General features: G+C 46.8%; 1 protein-coding gene across 4 annotated transcripts in view; it reads left to right on the top strand.

Annotated features, from left to right (window-relative positions):
- The window catches only part of IFT140 (intraflagellar transport 140), a 128,202-nt gene extending 114,857 nt beyond the window's left edge, over positions 1-13,345 (top strand). For all 4 annotated transcript variants that reach the window (XM_056533603.1, XM_056533601.1, XM_056533599.1 and 1 more), the window contains 5 exons: positions 1,616-1,822; positions 2,036-2,248; positions 2,325-2,491; positions 11,026-11,167; positions 11,871-13,345. In XM_056533603.1, the coding sequence (XP_056389578.1) occupies positions 1,616-1,822; positions 2,036-2,248; positions 2,325-2,491; positions 11,026-11,167; positions 11,871-12,071 (930 nt within the window). In that variant the 3' untranslated portion in view covers positions 12,072-13,345. The remainder of the gene's footprint in view (positions 1-1,615; positions 1,823-2,035; positions 2,249-2,324; positions 2,492-11,025; positions 11,168-11,870) is intronic.
- Positions 13,346-14,442: the final 1,097 nt, after the last annotated feature.

Raw genomic sequence — 14,442 nt, 5'->3', positions numbered from 1 at the left:
CAAAAAAGTAAAAAAAAACTGTTATATGTTACTCAGTACCTTATCCTGATCCATGTACATGTACTTTATATGTCTCTATCACCCATATTTTACAAAAAAAAATTGCATATTATAGCTGCTCAATGTCTTTTCCATCTTGTCAAAGGGAGGGGGTGTGTCCCTTTCTTGCCTGCACTGTGATTACTCCTCACCTCCCTCACTCTGCTGACTCACTGCTCTTGGGAGCCTGCCAATCCTGCTCTGTACCCCTTTCCTCTCTAGATTTATGCTGTACACACACACACACACACACACACACACAATGGTTATTGGAGATTGCCTGTACTCTACCACTAAAGACAATATCGTGAGTGTATAACTTACATCTTCCTATGTCATTCATGTGTATCATCCTTAGGCAGTCCTGTAATGCTGGGACTTGTAGTTTAGGAATAGTTAGAAGTACAGTGTTTGGATAACTCTTTAACAGCTGTGTTGCCTTCAGCTGTGTGCCTACAGCTTTTGCGCAACTACAACTCCCAGCATGCCCAGACATCTTTTGACTGTCCAGGCATGCTTGGAGTTTTAGTTTTGCAACAGCTGGAGGCACATGTTTGGTAGAACTCTGTGTTACAGCAGTGTTGCTGCAGGCTGTGTTCCTCCTGCAGCCTTGTCAATCAGCCATCTTGTGTCCATGACCCTTGGACACGCTCATTCTTCTGTGGGACTCATCAGTGTCCCAGGAGGTATGGGGTCCCCTAGTGGTGGGATTTCCAAACGCAATTTTCCATTTTTCTTTAATAAAATGTGAAACATTTTTAAAGAAGTATATGAGAAAAACTATTGTTTTGCCAAGATGTACAACATATAAAAAGTTTTTATATCTGACAGTGCCCATTCAGCAGGGCTTGTCCAAATGGAGCACCAATGGGGACCCCACAGATAGGGACTAGGTATTAATCAGGCTGTTTTCCAGAGCAGGAGTTCCTTTCCTAATAGAATATGTAGACTTGGGTTCATCAGTTGGTATAAGGCTGGGTTCACATCCCATTTTTCCCAATAATGGACCGCATAAGTCTGGGGGGAGCTAAAACCGGGCGCTCCCGTATCCCTGCCATATGCCACCCGTATGTAATGATTTCAATGAGCCGACCGGAGTGAACCGGTCGGCTCATTTTTGCCCGTATGCGGTTTTCTACCGGACCTAAAACCGTGGTATGCGGTCCTGTATTGGGAAAAATGTGATGTGAACCCAGCCTAACCCTTGTAAAGCATTGGTTGAAGGCATTGGGAGCCTGAAGGATATTACAAAAAAAACAAAAACATTTGGTTATATACTTAAATGGGTATTCTTATCTCATAAATTGATGGCACATTGCAAGGTTGTCCCATTACTTTATGATGAGTAGGGGTCCAAACCTCTAAATAGAAAGGGGCTGCAGAACTGTGCAGAGTGAATCAGCACTGCGACCTTGCCTTCCTCTGAGGGGGTCTGACCTCTGGGACTGGAATGGGAATATATCTTTAATGTAAAATACAGGCTTAGTCCCCCCCAACTCGGGTATCGCTTGGAACAATGTGGTGACCATGTGTGTTCAATTCACATTCCAATCTTTAGTGTATATTTGTCCCGCAGTACTATGATGCCCTGCAGTTGTGCCTGGAGCAGAATCTCATTATCACAGAGGACATGGCAGAAAAGATGACGGTATCTAAAAACTCCAAGGAGCTTAGCGAGGAAGCCAGACGGGAACTGCTTGAACGAATTGCTGACTGCTGCATGCGACAAGGGAATTATCACCTTGCAACCAAGAAATACACTCAGGCTGGAAACAAGGTCAAGGTAAGATGTGATATTAGTATGGAAAAGGAATCTTCTAACATGCATCCTATGTGGATTCCTGCCCATGGGACACTAGATACTATAGTATAAACTACTGTATTAGGTAAATAAGGATTCTTACTGCATTTAGAGTTTTCCCAGTGCACAGAAAGGAGGCAAACTGAAGCAGGAGGTCACTTCTTATTATTGTGACGTATCTTCTCTTTTTTCCAGGCCATGAGATCTTTATTGAAGTCAGGTGATACTGAGAAGATTGTGTTCTTTGCTGGAGTGTCCCGACAGAAGGAAATCTACATAATGGCTGCCAACTACTTGCAGTCTCTGGATTGGCGGCAAGATCCCCATATTGTTAATAACATTATCAACTTCTACACCAAAGGAAGAGCTCTTGACCTTCTGGCCGGTTTCTACGATGCCTGTGCCCAGGTGAGTCATCTGTACAGAGACTTCTCCATGATCTGCAAATCCTCCTTGTCTTCTCCTGACTTCTTTTCTGTCTTAGGTGGAGATTGATGAATATCAGAATTATGAGAAGGCCATGGGAGCACTGACTGAGGCTTACAAGTGTTTGTCTAAAGCCAAAATGCGCAGCCCAGAGGAGCAAGAAAGGCGACTTTCTGATATGCAAAACAAGATTACTCTGGTCAAGAGGTTTATCCAGGCTCGTAGGTAATGTGTCCAGAGCAGGGCCGGAATTTGGGGTGTACAACCTGTGCAATTGCAATGTGTGCATCTCTTCAACAAGTGAAAGTGGGAGCAATACTGCCTGCGTTTCCACTCCTCTGTCTGTGTTTTGAGGTGCCCGGCAGCTTTGCAGCTGTATGTCTGCTCTGCTCTCAGACATGATGTATCACATGACATTTCAATGCAGCATGTTTGTCAGACTCAGTGGAGCACTAAGGCCGGAGCAGAGAAGGAGCGCTAGTAAGCAATGAGTGGTAATTGAAAACCACTGCTTGGTCCTAGGCTCAAATGCAGCCATAATTTATGTTATTATAGAAAATAATTGCTATGTGGCACAGTGGGGGACACCAAGGGGTTGTTGGGGGTATAAGTGGGCTGTATGCTGTGTGGGGAGACATAATGTTATTGTGTGACAGACAATGGGGGCATAAGGGGGCTGGCTGTTATATTCTGCGTGGAGTGGTGTAAGGGGGCAGTATTTATACTATGTGGAGTTCACACATAGTATTATACAGTGTGGGGTCACTAACAGAGGCTTTATATTGTGTTGGGGCACTAAACGGGGCCCTATATTATGTAGGGAACTTTGGGGCATTATACTGTGTGGAGGCACTATGGCAAGCATTATAATGTGTGCTGTTTTAATGGGTGCAAGTTGTTGGGGCATATAGAGGGTGGGCCATTTATATGGAGACACCTTAATAAAATGGGAATGGTTGGTGATATTAACTTCCTGTTTGTGGCACATTAGTATATGTGAGGGGGGAAACTTTTCAAGATTGGTGGTGATCATGGCGGCCATTTTGAAGTTGGCCATTTTGAATCCAACTTTTGTTTTTTCAATAGGAAGAGGGTCATGTGACACATCAAACTTATTGGGAATTTCACAAGAAAAACAATGATGTGCTTGGTTTTAACGTAACTTTATTCTTTCATTAGTTATTTGCAAGTGTTGGATTGTCAGTGCAACCCTTTTCTCCCACTCTTTACACACTTATAGCAACACCAAAGGAGAAATGCTAGCACAGGCTTCCAGTATCTGTAGTTTCAGGTGCTGCACATCTCGTATCTTCACAGCATAGACAATTGCCTTCAGATGACCCCAAAGTTAAAAGTCTAAGGGGGTCAGATCGGGAGATCTTGGGGGCCATTCAACTGGCCCACGACGACCAATCCACTTTCCAGGAAACTGTTCATCTAGCAATGCTCGGACCTGACACCCATAATGTGGTGGTGCACCATCTTGCTGAAAAAACTCAGGGAACGTGCCAGCTTCAGTGCATAAAGAGGGAAACACATCATCATGTAGCAATTTCGCATATCCAGTGGCCTTGAGGTTTCCATTGATGAAGAATGGCCCCGCAATCTTTGTACCCCATATACCACGCCATACCATCAATTTTTATGTTCCAACAGTCTTGGAGGGATCTATCCAATGTGGGTTAGTGTCAGACCAATAGCGGTGGTTTTGTTTGTTAACTTCACCATTCACATAAAAGTTTGCCTCATCACTGAACAAAATCTTCTGCGTAAACTGAGGGTCCTGTTCCAATTTTTGTTTTGCCCATTCTGCAGCACCTGAAACTATGGATACTGGAAGCCTGTGCTAGCATTTCTCCTGCGGTGTATATAGTAGTATATAGCAGTGTATACTGATACTGAAAGCCTGTGCTAGCATTTCTCCTGTGGTGTATATAGTAGTATATAGCAGTGTATACGGATACTGGAAGCCTGTGCTAGCATTTCTCCTGCGGTGTATATAGTAGTATATAGCAGTGTATACGGATACTGGAAGCCTGTGCTAGCATTTCTCCTGCGGTGTTGCTATCAGTTTGTGAAGAGTGGGAGAAAAGGGTTGCATTGACAATCCAACACAATGGGCAGCACATTGAACACATTTTATAAGTGGTCAGAAACTTGTAAATAACACATGAAAGAATATAGTTACGTTAAAACCGAGCACATCATTGTTTTTCTTGTGAAATTCCCAATAAGTTTGATTTGTCACATGACTCTTCCTAATGAAAAAACAAAAGTTGGATTCAAAATAGCCGACTTCAAAATGGCCGCCATGGTCACCACCCATCTTGAAAAGTTTCCCCCCTCACATATACTAATGTGCCACAAACAGGAAGTTAATATCACCAACCATTCCCATTTTATTAAGGTGTATCCATATAAATGGCCCGCCCTGTACATTATACTGTGCAGGGACACTTAGAGGACAAAATACTGTGTCTTTAAAATAATGTGTCAACAAAAATTATTAGCAGTGTACTCACTGTAGTATTTGAGCGCACTCCCTAATATACATTTTGGCCCTTCATATCGCTGCGGGGGACCGGAAGTCTTGTTTCACAGTCTCCTTTTCTTGGTTGGCTCCATTGGGGGACACAGAGACCGTGGGTATATCTTGCTGCCACTAGGAGGCGGACACTAGGCATACAAAAGAAAGTCGGCCCTTCCTGGCAGGATATACCCCGCCTACTGACTCTGATCAGTTTTAGCTTAGTGTCAGTAGGAGACAGACACAGGTCTGGAGTTCTCCAGACCTGGTCTTCTTTTTTATTTTATAGCTAGTGCCTGTTGTAGGCCCTCCCCATTCTTCCTTCCTTGCTTGCTTTAGGGGGCCCCTTATACCTCATTTTTTATTACTTTTTATTATGGGGGGCAGGAATACAGGCTCCGGTCTTTATATTGCAGTGTCGGGACTCCGGGGACCACGGGGCAGCTCTCCTCCCCCTCCCCTTCACCATCCCCGACACTGCTTACTCACTTTCATTCTTCTCTGGCTCGCCGAGCGCAGCGCCTGTCAGCTGGGCTGCGTTCGCTCGGCCAGCTCTTCAGTTTACTTAAATTTTGGCCCGCTTCTTGGGCCACCGCGTCGGGCATGAAATCAATTGAGGCCGCGGCTGTGGCCTGGTTCGGCACCTAACTCCGCCCACTCTTCACATTCGGGTGCGCTGGTGGGTCTCCCACCTCCTGCTGCCGGCCAATAGTCTATCAGCACGCGCACCAGGGGGTCACTGATTCTCCTATCAGCTCGGTGCGTGTGCTTTGGGGGGGGGGGGGTCAACTTCTTTTCTCCTCCCTCTCCTCCTCCAATGGGGTCCATCTGGGTGTGGAGTCCGCCCCCCTTCTCTCCTTTCTGCTCAACTCCAGCTGCGGGACACAGGACCTGGGTGAGACTAATTTATTTGCTGACTGCCTCCTTACTAGCACTTATGTCCGACCCCAGACCCGAACCTCCCCCCGGACAGGAAGCCACAGTCTTAGTCGCCTACTACTCTTGCGTCGGCTGCATGACCAAAGTGCCCTGTGGTTCCACTGAATTCACCTGTTCCGCCTGCTCTACCACGTGCTTCCCCTCCTGTGTCTGTCTCTCAGGATGTCCCCCTGGAACTCGCGGTGTCCGCCCCTCCCCCAGAGTGGGTTTCTTCCCTTTCTCAGTCTTTCTCCGACCTGGCTAGGGTCTCCAGATCAGTGGCCTCTGCTTTTGAACGGTCTTCCCTGCGCACGACCCCCAGGGAGTCCCGCTCAGTTTCTCCTGACCCCATCTTCCAGCACTCTCACAAGCGTCCTAAAGTGATTTTGTCAGGCTCTTCTCCAGAGTCGTGTAATTGGGATAGACATTCTCCCCGTAGATCTCGCTCCTCCTCCCCAGCTCGCCGGCAGCGCCCCACTCTAGGGGCCGCTCCCCCTGTGCCCATGCCAGGTCCCGACTCCTTGTTCTAGGTCTAACACACCTCAGTCTAAGGCTACTACCGCACACTCCCACTCTCCAGGGGAAGTAGCGGATGACTGGTCAGAATCCACCTCGGATCATGAGGACAGCTTGGTGTCAGCCATCAGGGACACGTTTCATCTGGAGGACCCAAGAACTTCGGTTCCTGATCCGGAAGTTTCTTTTCACCGCTCTCAGCGTTCCCCCAAGGCTTTCAGTTCTCATGCTGAATTTGATGCCTTGTTGGACACGGCTTGGAAGCATCCGGACAAACAATTCCAGGGAACCAAGAATTGGTTGGAACCAAGAATTCCCTTTCCGCCGGATCTGGTTTCCAAGTGAACGGCACCACCTGCAGTTGATCCTCCAGTTTCTCGTCTGTCCAAATCTACTACCCTGCCTCTGGCGGACGCAGCATCCTTTACGGATCCTGTGGACAAGAAGATCGAGAACTTGGCTTAATTTGCCTTTGAAGCGGCAGGTTTATCCTTGTTACCCACCTTCACATGAGCTTGGGTGGCCAAGGCAGTTTCGGTTTGGGCTTCTCAGCTATGGCTGGGCATCCTGTCAGGCGCACCTCGGGAGGACTTGGCAGATCTTGCTCGCCAACTTTCTCAGGCCGGAGACTTCCTTTGTTCAGCAGCCTTGGAGTCAGCCCGATGCAGGGCCTTTGCCTCGGGTAATTTTGGTTGCGATTCTTCGCTTCATGTGGCTGAAGGCGTGGGATGCAGATGCTGCTTCAAAGAAATCTAACAGAGTTACCGCTCTCCGCTCTTTGGGAAATGCCTAGATTAAATTATTTCCCAAGCTACTGGGGGTAAAAGTTCTCTGCTGCCGCAGAACAAACCTCGCCACTCCGATCCCTGTCAGAAGTCGGCTTCCTTTCGGCCCTTTTCGGTCCTATGCATCGGGTCGCCCTCCTAAGCAGTCGCACTCCCAATCTTTCAAGGCACTTCCTTCCTGGAAGTCAGACAACCGTTCTGGTGGTTTAACGGCCAAGTCTGGTAACTGTAAGCCTCCTTCCTCCTGAAGGGATGCCCCCACCTGTGTCCTCTCCTCGGGTGGGAGGGCATCTGTCTCTTTTCCAGGACGTTTGGCTAGTGCAGGTTCAGGACTCCTTAGTCCGGGACGTCCTATCCGATGGTTACCGGATAGAGTTCGCCTCCCTTCCCGGGATCGTTTCTTCTGATCCCGCCCTCCTCGTTTCCCTTCTTTGGCGGCGGCCTTTCAGATTGCTTTAAGTACCCTTCTCACTCAAGGAGTGATTGTGCCAGCTCCTCCAGGGGAGCGCTTTTCGTGTTCTACTCGAATCTCTTTGTCGTTCCCAAGAAAGAGCGCTCTGCCCACCCCATTCTGGAGCTCAAGCTACTCAACTGCCATTTGCGGCTACGTCATTTTCACATGGAGTCCCTCCGCTCCGTGGTGGCGTCCATGAATCAGGGGGAGTTGCTTTCTTCAGTGGATATCCGGGATGCCTATCTGCGCATCCCCATTTTCCCCGCCCATCAACGTTTCTCCTCTTCGCTGTTCCCGCGGGTCACTTTCAGTTCGTGGCTCTTCATTTTGGCCTAGCTACGGCTCTCAAAGTCAGGGTGGCGGTGATTGCCATCCTTCGGGTCCGGGGGATCTCGGTCCCCCCTTATCTGGACGATCTTTTGATCAAAGCTCCGTCCTAGTCCCAAAATTTGGAGAGCCTTCATCTCATGGTACAGACTCTGTCCGCCTTCGGTTGGGTGATCAACCAGGAAAAGTCCAACCTGTCTCCCTCCCAGTCTCTTGTCTTACTGGGTCTCGTTTTCGACACAGTAGCCGCCCATGTTCGACTTCCGTTGGACAAGCGGCGCTCCCTGCAGGAAGTTGTCCATCGCCTACGGCGCCCCATCCAATTGTTCCAATTCGAGGTACTGGGCCGGATGGTGGCGGCCATGGAGGCGGTCCCTTTCACCCAGTTCTGCTATCGCCCTCTCCAGCTGGCCATCTTGGCCCAGTGGGACAAGTCGCCATCTACTCTGGATCGCCAAATTTTTCTGCCCCCCTCTATTCGTCGGTCCCTTCTGTGGCGGCTCCAATCTCCCCTCCTTCTCCAGGGGCGGTCGTTTCTTCCCCTCCACTGGCAAGTCGTCACGACCAATGTGAGTCTCCAGGGTTGGGGAGGTGTGTTTCAGGACCTGATGGTCCAGGGTCGCTGGTCCCCTCAGGAGGCACACCTTCCCATCAATCTTCTGGAGCTCCGTGCCATCTTTCTTTGCCTCCTTCACTGGGAGATCCTCCTACAGGGTTGTCCGGTTCGTGTCCAATCGGACAACGCCACGGCTGTGGCATATATCAATCGTCAGGGTGGCACGCTCAGTCGCTTGGCGATGGAGTAGGTCTCCAAGTTTCTGCTCTCACATCCACACCTTCCTGCAGGGCGTGGCCCATGCGGCGCCGCCTTTCTGGTCTCCCACTCCTCCTTGGGATCTCAACCTGGTGCTTAGCGCTTTGAGAGAGGCTCCGTTCGAACCTCTCCGGAACGCCTCTCTTCGCATCCTTTCGTGGAAGGTCGCCTTCCTCATCGCGATTACCTTCATTAGGAGGGTCTCCAAGCTGGTGGCTCTCTCTTGTCGCTCTCCCTTCTTAGTCCTTCATCAGGACGAGGTGGTTTTTCGTCCGCCTCCCTCCTTCTTGCCCAAGGTGGTTTCCCCTTTCACATGAACGAGGAGATCGTTCTTCCTTCATTTTGTCCTTCCAGCGCTAAGGAGCGTTCCCTACATAGTCTGGATGTTGTTCGAGCTGTCCAGATCTATCTTTCCGTCACCTCCTCCTTTCTGTAGGGTGACTCCTTCTTTGTCATTGATCGCAAGGGTCTTCAGGCTTCCAAGGCGACCATAAAGGGAAGCTCCCACCTTTTCGAGTTACTGCGCATTCCACGTGTTCCGTTGGGGCTTCTTGGGTGCTCCGCAATAGGGCTTTGGCTTTGCAAGTCTGTAAGGTGGCCATCTGGTCGTCTTTGCACACTTTCACTAAATTCTATCAGGTGCACACATTTGCGTCAGATGACGCTGGTTTGGGTTGCAAAGTGTTGCAGGTGGCAGTGGGTCAGTCTTCTGCCTGATACTGAGTTGGGTATTTTTCCCACCCCGGGGACTGCTTTGGTACATCCCACTGTCTCTGTGTCCCCCAATGGAGCCGACCTAGAAAAGTAGATTTTTTTTTTAATGCTTACCGTAAAATCTTTCTCGGAGGATCCATTGGGGGACACAGCACCCACCCATTATGTTTGTTGGCTATGGTTCGGTTTTCTTTCTGATGGGTTGTTTTTGGTTCCTTTTTTTTGTCTGGTTCCCTTAGACACCTGCTGGTTTCTTCCTCTGTCAGTCCTCTCCTACTGCTTTGGGACTAAACTGATTAGCTCAGGGTCAGTAGGTGGGGTATATCCTGCCAGGAGGTGCCGGATCACCAGTCAATTCATTTGGGAGTTTCTGCCTCTTCTGGTCATTTTTCCTCTCATTAGAATCAATGGGAGGTTTAAAAACTGCGCTCCTTTAATTTAAAGAGTACCTGTCATCAATAAAAACTTTTAATATGTTGTTCATAATCATTAATGAAGACATATTGTAATATATCTCCATTAAAAAATATGAATATTTATACCAGTTTTTTCATTTTATACTTTTGGCCACTAGGGGTCTCTCTTCTATGCCTGGTCTGCAGGCAGCTTCCTATGCTTTTCATAGTAAGTGTACAGCTTTTAGGACTAATGCTGAAAGAGCTCTGGTCCTTCCACAGGAAGTTCAGTACTCTCAGCTCACTGTGAGCTACAAGCCTGCACATGCCTCTCATATAACAGAGGCCAGTCACTTTCCCCCATGCTCTGTGTTCTCCCTGCCCCTCACCACACGTTATTTTATACTTTGTATTATCTCACTGCACTCCCTGCTCTGTACCCCCCCCCCCCCGGCATTCATCTTAATTACTGCCTCTGTAATTGCTCCCACCGCCCCTGGTTCTCAGCATTGACTTTTTAGTGCAGAGAGACACAGGAGAGAGAGAGAGAGAGAGAGAGACAGAGGCTGCCGTCCCTCCCCTGTACTTAGTCTGTATGCTGTTGGCTGTCTGGGCGTGCTGGGAGTTGTAGTTTTGCAACAGCTGGAGGTACCCTGGTTGGGAAACACTGCTGCAGAGGGAGAGCAGCATACAGGAAGACTGGCAGAAGCAGAGTCCCGGCCAGGCTTCATGTGACATCATGCCTGCCGGGACCCACCTCCTTTCACTCCTCAGAAAGACAGTGCTCCTAAGCTAATGAAAAGGGATAAAAAAAAAGGTATTTCCACAGCATTTTAAACCGCAATAAACACAGGGATAGGCATAGTTAGAGTAAGGGACAGATGGGGAGGGGGATCAGGGAAAGTTTAGTTGATGACAGGTACTCTTTAATCATCTTGTGTGCTTCTTTTGTTCTTCTTTTGACACTGAAACACTCCAAACGCAGTTTTTGCAAGCTTCTTTTTACATGCATGAATATATCCTTACATTGAATAGTGCCCTGTATAGTGCCTTCCATTGCTATCCCCCTAATAATGTACTCTTTATATAGTGTACAAATGATCATACAGTAAAGTGCTAAATTATATGCCACACTCAGTATGGTAAATAACTAGTCTATACAGTGCAGCCACCACCACACACAGCACAAACAATACAGTATGTAATACTGCACAATACCACCACACAGTGCTCAGATAATAGCTTCATACATTTGTTCTGTTTTGCTGGTACTTTAATCTGACATTCATAGTATTTGTATTTTTTACAGGGCATATCCCACAGACAAGCAGGAAGCCATCAGACAGTGTGAGCTGCTCCTAGAAGAAGCTGATTTAGAGGGTGCTGTCCGCATTGGCGATGTGTACGGATTTCTGGTGGAACATTACACACAGCAGGGAGACTTTCAGAAGGTACAGATGAGAGTCCTGTTGGATTTCAGTGTGCATATTCCGTCCATCCAACCACCAGAGGTGTCTGGCAGTAGCTTACCCCTTCTTCCCTTGCAAAAACACTACCTCCAACAACCAAGCCTGCAAATGTATGGGGAGTTAAAGGGGTACTCTGGTGGAAAACTTTTTTTTTTTTAAATCAACTGGTGCCAGAAAGTTAAACACATTTGTAAATGACTTCTATTAAAATAATCTTTAACCTTCCATTACTTTTTAGCAGCTGTATGCTACAGAGGAAATGCTTTTATTTTTGAATTTATTTTTGTCTTGTCCACAGTGCTCTCTGCTGACACCTCTGTCTGTGTCAGGAACTGTCCAGAGCAGCATAGGTTTGCGATGGGGATTTTCTCCTGCTCTGGACAGTTCCTGATACGGGCATCAGGTGTCAGCCGAGAGCACTGTGGAGAAGACAAAAAAGAAATTAAAAATGAAAAGAATTTCTTCTGTAGCATACAGCTGCTAAAAAGTACTGGAAGGGTAAAGATTTGTTAACATTTACAAATCTGTTTAACTTTCTGTCACCAGTTGATTTAAAAATAAAAAAAATAAAGGTTTTCCTCCGGAGAACCCCTTTAAGGGAAATAGCTGTCAAGTGAACATGTGTTTGACATGTATCTGAAGTATATGGCCAGATTAATTCTAAACTGTTGTCCTTTCTCACCAGGCGTATCGGTGCCTAGAAGAAATGAGATCCAAGATGCCGTCTGTCAATCTCAGCTTCTACGTATCACAGAGCACAGTGGAGGCCATATACCGTGCCCTTTCCATCCCAGTCACGCACCAGTCTACTGAGCATGTGCGGCACAACAGTGTAGAAGACAGCGAGGAGGTGGAAGAAGCGCCTGACATAGACTTTGACGGTTAACCCTTTCCTCATCACAGATTCCTTTATTTTTGTTCAATGTCATCACGTTTGACATATATCCTTAAAAACACTGGCAGCCTTTGCACCAAATGTCCTTAAGGGACTGCACCACAGATGTGGCAACTTAAGCAATGAGCGTGTAAAGCAGTGTTTCCCAACCAGGGTGCCCCCAGCTGTTGCAAAACTACAATTCCCAGCATGCCCGGACAGCCGAAGGCTGTCTGGGCATGCTGGGAGTTGTAGTTTTGAAACAGCTGTGGGCACCCTGGTTGGGAAACACTTGTGTATAGAACATGATGTACTGTACCATAAGGCACGAGGGCATGGCATGCAGTTGTATGTTATTTGAGGGCATGTACAATTTTGCAAGGAATTTGTTTATAATTCTGAAACGGCTTAAAAAAAAAATATATATAACTTTTGCAGACAGTCTTCGATAAAAATTTCCAACCGTTTTGCATATACAGCTCCGTTGCCAACCTATGTGTATCCATGGCAACGTACCACACCTAAACCATGTGAGTAGTCTGATCCCACAGTCACGTTACTCCATTTCCCAGTACAAGATGGGTCAAAGTGGAAGAGAGTAAGGGCCCATTCACACTAGAGAAATTCTGGCAGAGATTCTGGCACAGCAGCAGCCTCCCATTGTCTTCAATGTAATTCTGCTGCACTGTGCACACTGCGGAATTTCCGTGGCAGAAATTCAAATTCCGAATTCTTCTAGAATAAAAAATGAACATGTGGATTTTTTCTGGGGAATTCCACAGGAAATTGCATTGTAGTCCGTGGGGACGGCACATGTTGACGCGGTCATAGCACTGATTCATTCCGTCGGGCCCTGCTGCACACGGAATCTCCATGCAGATTTTTCTCTGAGTGGAAATTCAATAGTGTGAACGGATCGGGTTCACATGTGGGGGAAACCACATATATATTTGTATAGCTAAGATGGCCTCCATCATACCTAGGTCCCAATAGTAATACAAACAAACAAACAATCATATACATCGCAGTATGTTTATTATTACATTATCCAACTAATTTAAATAACACTAAGGTCTGTGCTATTTCATCCAGCAAACCCCTATGGATACATCCTGAATGGAGGCTAAAATTATACCCAAGTGACCCCTGTTGGGTAAATGGTGGAAAACTTTATTTATTTATTTTTTTTTTAATCAACTGGTGCCGGAAAGTTAAACAAATTTGTAAATTACTTCTATTAAAAATTTTCATAAATCTTCATCCTTCCAGTACTTATTAGCTGCTTAATACTACAGAGGAAATTATTTTCTTTTTGGAACACAGTGCTCTCTGCTGACATCTCTGTCCATTTTAGGAACTGTCCAGAGCAGCATATGTTTGCTATGGGGATTTTTTCCTATTCTGGACAGTTCTTAAAATGGATAGAGATGTCAGCAGAGAGCACTGTGTTCCAAAAAGAAAAGAATTTCCTTTGTAGTATTCAGCAGCTAATAAATACTGGAAGGATTAAGATTTTTTATAGAAGTAATTTACAAATCTGTTTAACTTTCTAGAGCCAGTTGATGAAAAAATATAGTTTTTCATGGAATACCCCTTTAACGCATGTGCCGGGTCCTGTTCCAGCGCTTGTGTTAAATGAGACCTGTTGGGCACTGCCTTCTTTAGAGGCTGTGTAGTTCAGAGGACAAAGGATTTGCTTGTCATTTGTTACCATGGAGACACACAGTCCTATACAGAAGCTGTACTGGTAGAAAATGGTAGGGAATTTTTAATAAAGACATATTGCTTCCTTTTTATTTAGATGCAATGAGGCAATAAAAATGGTTGCCGAAGTCTATGTCCTCTATAAGGGTACGTTTACACGTACATAATCCGCTGTGGAATTCCTCTGCAAGAAGTACGCCAGTGTTTCCCAACCAGGGTGCCTCCAGATGTTGTAAAACTACAACTCCCAGCATGCCCGGACAGCCAAAGGCTGTCCGGGCATGCTGGGAGTTGTAGTTTTGCAACACCTGGAGGCACCCCCGATGGGAAACACTGAAGTAAGTAATCGGATTATGTTGGTACCCATTGACTTCGATGGGTCTGCAGAAAATCTGCTGCAGAATTTCCGCTTCTGAACGTACACTAAGAATGTGCGTGGACACCTAATATTCCATATAAACCGCAGCACTACAGGAGCCCTCATATGACTTGTATCCCAGTGACCAGCATGTAGCCAAAATCTGAACGCTTCCTTCTGGGTCCACGTAGTGTCACAGTGTCTGCGGTAACGTATACTACCACGTCCCCACCACAGAAGTGAAACCGCCGGCCTGCTCTTACTTTTTATATATATTCATAACAAAGGAAATACTAAAATGTGTGTTTTTCTACCTAAGTA

The sequence above is a fragment of the Hyla sarda genome, chromosome 8 (assembly GCF_029499605.1).
Source record: "Hyla sarda isolate aHylSar1 chromosome 8, aHylSar1.hap1, whole genome shotgun sequence".
NCBI classification, from domain to species: Eukaryota; Metazoa; Chordata; class Amphibia; order Anura; family Hylidae; genus Hyla; species Hyla sarda.
This window is presented reverse-complemented; position numbering and strand designations above follow the sequence as displayed.